Raw genomic sequence first — 5,851 nt, forward strand, 5'->3', positions numbered from 1 at the left:
TAATAACTCGTTTCTTCCATTTAAATATGCAGGAAGTCTTGCCACTTGGGGCGTATTCCTCCTTGATATGATCCATACACGCACGCTTACTATTTGGCCAAATGCTATTTAGAGGTACTAACTTGAAGGAATTCCATTTTATTTTTATGACTCCTTATAACTTGAGGATTAGACCCTTAATCATAATTGTCATCGATGATAACAGCCAAGTTATACAAAGGACATCGTTATACCATTTCTTCTACTCATCATCTCATTCATACAGACTGGAGAGCAGTCAACTAAATCATTACGACAGTGTTAGATGTAGTTCCACTCTCTTGCCGTGGAGAGCAGGACAAAATACTTTCCCTAAGTTACTGTCCGTTGACCTATACATACACCAAAATGTGATACCACATACAAGCCTATTTAGTCACATGTAATATACATCAAAATGATAATACTAACTAGAGAAACCACTAGTACAACTTCAGACAAGATGATCATATCTTTCAACTCGTGCATTCCACTCCCCCGTCATTCTTTTTGCTCAATCACTCAGTTGTGTCGATCACAGCACCCGTCTCTTCATACTTCACTTCGACCATGTAGCTTATACGTACCTGTAAGCAAAAAGTGCACGGATCCAAGAATAACAAAAAACATTTTCTCTATTGATATTCTGGCTTATACTCGAGAAAAATGGGTGATACCTGCTTAGGTTCGTAGACAGCATACTCGTTGTATTCCAGGGGACTATCTTGATGGTCTGAAGCAACTAGTCTGCCGCAGGGAACTTTAATATCATCTTTCCAAACAAAATGCTCTGATTCATCTGTTTTCTTCTTCCCCAGTCCCTTCACCCCAATCTTCTTTTCCTCCAAAGACGATGTATCCTGTGTCAATAATTTTGAAAACAAGTAAATAATAGTTCTCACTGAAAGCCGAAAAGGTGACTATAAGTGCAATTTGGATACCTCAGGTGGGCTTTTCAACTCAGTAATCTCATTTCCTAGAGAAGCAATGGCCAAAACCAAGAACCCTTCTGGCCTGTCCACAGCAGTAAAACCATATCTTGCAGCCTCTGCTGCAGCGTCGGAACAGACAATAGCTTTGCCAAACTGTTACCAAAAGCACATAACAAGCGATGAGTAAATGCTCACAAACATTAAAATTAAATAACTATTTCCATTTCTAATACCATATAACCGGGAACCGGTAGTGAGCATATTGCTGGCAAGAACCCCTTGTGCAAGTGCCTCAAAAGATTTGAGCTTCGTGATCCTTGCATCATAGAATTTTTGCAGTCATTGAGAAGAACCAATCTAATCAGAGTTTTTTTTTTTTTTTTCTTTTTTTTCTTCCCTTTCAATTTGAACAATATGGTAGCGTGTCTTACCACACCATAGAAGAACTTTATTTGGCAGTTTCACTATGTCTTCATAGGAAGGGCAACCACCTGTTTGGACCGCAAAAATGTTTTCCACTGACACCCCATAATCCTGAAGTTCATGGAAGTAAACACTCAAGAAAATATGCAAATGGTTACATAAAACACAAAGCAAAAAGTTATAATCTTACAATGTCACCAACTTTGACTGGCTCATAAGTTTTTTCAAGGTATTTCACAATCATCTCGTAATCATTTGAACTTTTGTCCAAGGGAGAAACTGAGCAACCCAATTTCTTGTATGTCTCTGATAATGGGTCATCAATGGTTGCGCCACTCATATCACCTATGAGGTGAGAAGCGAGGGTTATGTCTCTCGCCCCCTCCAAGGCAGCAGCAGCCTGGGAGAATAAGGACAAGACTCATTTTAACAAAGTGGTTGAATTGAACCAATAAAGGTGGTGACTAATTGCACTTACATGATCTGCAATCTCTTGATAATCTCTAAAATTGAAAGGTCTTGTGGAGTGCATCAGAGTGAACCATCTTTGGCTAAAATCAGTCCAAACAGCCTCAGCCTTGGGCCCAGTCTCTTTCAATGCTTTCACCTTGTCTATGAATTCTAAGAGAACGTCCTCACCTGGCAAGGTTTTATTGTCAGTGTTTCTGAAGGACATGAGAGAAATAGGAAAAAAGTGTTGCCTGTGTACATACATCTTTTCAGATGAAGATTTGTAACCATTCCTATTGGAAGGTCCGGAGAGTCGTAGCCCATCTCCATCAATGCATACCTGAATCCAGTGCAGGTTATTTAGAAACTTAATAGTAAAATCATGCATGATAGTGACCAGATGTTGTACTTACTTATATATCTCCTGGCTGCACAAGACCTTCATAAAGTTTGCAACCAAAGGCTCAAGTTTACTGTGCGTTACTGCTATTCCCAGCTGCCGAAGACCTAGTGCTCCGTGTCTAACTTCAACTCCATCATCCTATATAATTTCACAGTACTGTGTCATTGTAAGAGGTGTGGACAAATCATTTATGAGAGTTATAGATAGATAATGCACCATGTCAATGGGGTAAAACTTCAATGGCTTCTTCTGGAACTTCTTCTCTCTTTCCCAAGGTTCGAACTCATTTCCAGTAATTTCCTCAAAGAGTCTCGCAAACTCTTTCAGAGCACTGTCCACGTTGTCCCACTCTTCTAATCGCTCCTCTGCATTTGGATCATCGCCAACTCTCCCTTTCTTAAAGTAGAGATTCAAACGGTTCTCTGGGACAACAATCAGTTGCATGACACAGTAGCTGCCCCAAATTAACACTGTAATTAGGTATAGTTGTCTCATAAATGTGAATATGGACAAAAGTGCAATTGGGCTTCATAATATTACTCATTCAGTCGTCTCCCTTGATCACAAACAGAGAAGGCACAATTGTATAATATCCCATCTCTTTCGAATATCTTTCCACCTTGTTCCTGCAACTTGGTATCTTTATAAACCCCCCTCTTCCCATAAAGCTTGAGCTGTTGCCACACCACATAGACCAAATTTAATAAAATACAAGAGGCTCCACGTGTAATTATTTTTTAAATAAAAATAAAAGTATGAAATTGTAAATCATATACTTCTGCTGAGAGCGATTCAATAGCCTCCTCCCCAGGATCTTGTTTGTCCCAGGGGATTCCCTTGCCGTCAACAGAAAGATCAGAGACAAGGTCATAAGCTTCCAAAGGCTGTGGTTCTTGCTTTTCAATGCTGTCAATCAGCCAAGCTTCCCTAACCACTGGAATACCCCTCTCCCTACAGTAAGATACCTCAGTAGTTAACCAGGAATGCTTATTATATTAGCATTAATGTGGCACATATCCCATTTAATAAGCCTAATATGCAATTTATTTGTGTGATCACTTTTTTAATGAAAATCTAAGACTAAGTGTTCATGCTCAGGAACACCTAAAGATCTACAGATAATCACTTATCACAATGTGGAACCAAACAAAACACAGATAGCTACCCTATCACATTCATATGGATTAACACAAAGCAATAACGTTGCCTAAAAACTTTTACTGCACTCACATGGCCTCTGCAAGTTTGGATGTGCCGCCACGTTCTCTCTCAGCAGGTGACGCCACCAAACAAGTTGCCCCTGTAAAATTTAACAAGCCAGGTTATGGTAATTCCTGGCAACAAAAAGATGACAAAAGCCACTCTTCATCACACTAGTATAACTATCATATTACCAATTATAGAGTTTGCCACCTTCCCTCCATGCTTTTCAATAGTTGTTTTCCAATAATGCTAAGTAGCCCAAAACAAAACCCAATCAATAAAGTTCAGTAGGTGTTTATAGACAAAGGGTATTTAGTTAATAATACAACAGCAACAACAGTGACAGTGGTGTGCATACGTGTGTCCGAGTAAGACGACCCATCAGAGATATCATCATTCCAGTAAAGGGTTTTTCAGCTAAGCCTAGGTCCCTGTGTGGTCTGTGACTCGGATCCTGATATTTCTTTAGCAACTATGGCAAACACAGGAAAAGAAGCCAACAAAAAGAAAAGAATGACAAAATCTTAGGTAACAAGCTACAGCAATGCCATAGAAAACGAAGGAAAAACAAAATAAAATATAGGGAGAATATCACATCTGAAGCCAGAGAGTTCTGAACAGAATCAGGTAACTTAATGGGTTCCTGTTTCCTTGGAGGGTTTCTGGTGCTGAAAATGCAACTAGCCCACTCACTGTAGAAACCTCTGCAAACATAACGTCTGCCATCAAACTCTAAACTCCCGTTGCAAACCGAGCATTTGTCCAATGCACCATAAAACAGCAAGTCTTGGCTGTTAAAAAAGATGGTAATTACAATCAAGTCGTTAACGATTAAAATCCACTTTCAAGAAATGGCCTAATCTAAACCAAAACCAACCATCTTCGTGTAATTTCAAGATCAGAGCCAGAAGAATCAAGGCCATTAGCCTCCAGAATCTCTTTCATTTGTTCCAAAGGCAGGTGCTCGTTTGTGGCTTTGCAAAACTCATTATATTCTTCTGTAACATCAGTTGCAGATTTTCCGTTGATGTGACCATCTTCGTTTTCCACCTTGGCCTTCTTCGGAGAATGCTCCACTTCATGTGCCTTGGACTCTGCCTTCTGCTTCCTTGTCATCACCTTCTCTTCTTCCCCAGGTGCATGAACATGCGACCTCGTTTCTTGGACCTTCAAAATTTCCAAAAGCACCTTAGCTAGTTAAACCAACACAGAACTTTACCACAAACAAAACTACGAACTTTTAAGACAAAACTACTTGATCTTATTAGCAAGTTGACAACATGGAAAAGAAAGAACCCCTTTTGAGGTAAATGTCAATCACTGAAGACAAGAACAAACCTTCATCTCGGTGCTTATCCAACTGAATGAAAGATCTTTCTATTACTACGATGAACAAAAGTTGCAAAAGCCAAGCATGTAGTTTAGAATTTTAGGACTTGCACATGGTGTGCACTAAATAAGCTTTGATTCTCGGAACAACTGAGACAACCAGAGCCCTGAATTGCCACGTACATTGAGTTCTCAGTTCTCACAGGCAGACCAAATCTTCTTGTCGTCACCACAACATGACACGTTTTCTAGTTCTTGACACGTGGCCAACTATGTACATTTTAGGGCCCTAAAGTGGTGACACGTGGGAATAGCATGCTATTGTGTTTCTTGCTCCATTCATAATCAATTATTCTTTTGTTATCTGACTCTGCTCGCCCTTGCATGCACCATTCGGTTGGATTGGCGTCAGAAAACGGTGCAATATATTAAGGGAAGAAGATAAACATTTTTCCTTTGTTTTTCTCTTTCCCCAAAAGATAAAGTAGTTGATATTTACTTCATGGATTGCGAAAGGTAAGCTGAGATGCATGCAAATTCAAGTCAAGCACGCAGCTGAGCATAAATTTTCGAACTAGTACCTGTCGGCATAGATATTCGGCAGTGTCTTCTAGCAAATAGTATGAACTTGCAATATTTTGTATGTCAATCAAATAACTCTACTAAAGACTGAATGATATATATCATATATGTTTGAGATTCTTTTTAATGAATAAAAAATTGATAGAAAGGAGATGGCACTTTCAATTTTAGAAGATGTGAAACTAATATATTAGAGATATTAAGACAAAGCATTATTATTTATTTATGAATTAATTAAAATTTAATAATATTTAATTTGACATAAAATTTTACTTATTGAGTTAATAATTAACAAAAATTTATCAATAAAATTTTACCTATGAAATCAAGAAACTTTTAAGAAATATGTCCATCCAAATAAAATTTTAAAGATAGGATAATATAATTTTTTTAATTATAAAAAACACAAATTTAAATTGAATTCTGAATCATGTGATCAAGATTTGAATTATTTGTATTATTATTCATAAATAAGATAAATCGAATTTAAGTTATAAAGTAAACTCATTAA

The 5,851-nt window shown here is 38.0% G+C and overlaps 1 protein-coding gene across 1 annotated transcript; it reads right to left on the reverse strand.

Moving 5' to 3' along the window:
* Positions 1-210: 210 nt before the first annotated feature.
* LOC109798390 (poly ADP-ribose polymerase 3) lies at positions 211-5,135 on the reverse strand. The gene is made up of 18 exons (XM_020358640.3): positions 4,768-5,135; positions 4,307-4,596; positions 4,025-4,220; positions 3,788-3,901; positions 3,621-3,678; positions 3,457-3,526; positions 3,003-3,177; positions 2,767-2,900; positions 2,443-2,680; positions 2,237-2,364; positions 2,087-2,163; positions 1,852-2,012; positions 1,564-1,773; positions 1,382-1,484; positions 1,184-1,266; positions 960-1,103; positions 696-878; positions 211-605 (listed from the first exon to the last, which is right to left on the reverse strand). Exons 1-18 carry the CDS (start codon positions 4,771-4,773, stop codon positions 537-539), a joined length of 2,439 nt encoding a protein of 812 aa, XP_020214229.1. The 5' UTR covers positions 4,774-5,135; the 3' UTR covers positions 211-536.
* Positions 5,136-5,851: the final 716 nt, after the last annotated feature.

The sequence above is a fragment of the Cajanus cajan genome, chromosome 8, assembly GCF_000230855.2.
Source record: "Cajanus cajan strain Asha chromosome 8, NIPB_CcT2T_4, whole genome shotgun sequence".
NCBI lineage: Eukaryota > Viridiplantae > Streptophyta > Magnoliopsida > Fabales > Fabaceae > Cajanus > Cajanus cajan.

What these genes read in the sequence shown, in the direction of transcription:
- LOC109798390 (XM_020358640.3), bottom strand. An exon ending in GGTGGCAAACTCTATAATTG is followed by an intron (nt 3,527 to 3,620) that starts GTAATATGATAG and finishes TAAATTTTACAG; the next exon opens with GGGCAACTTGTTTGGTGGCG. An exon ending in CAGTCAAAGTTGGTGACATT is followed by an intron (nt 1,485 to 1,563) that starts GTAAGATTATAA and finishes CATGAACTTCAG; the next exon opens with GATTATGGGGTGTCAGTGGA.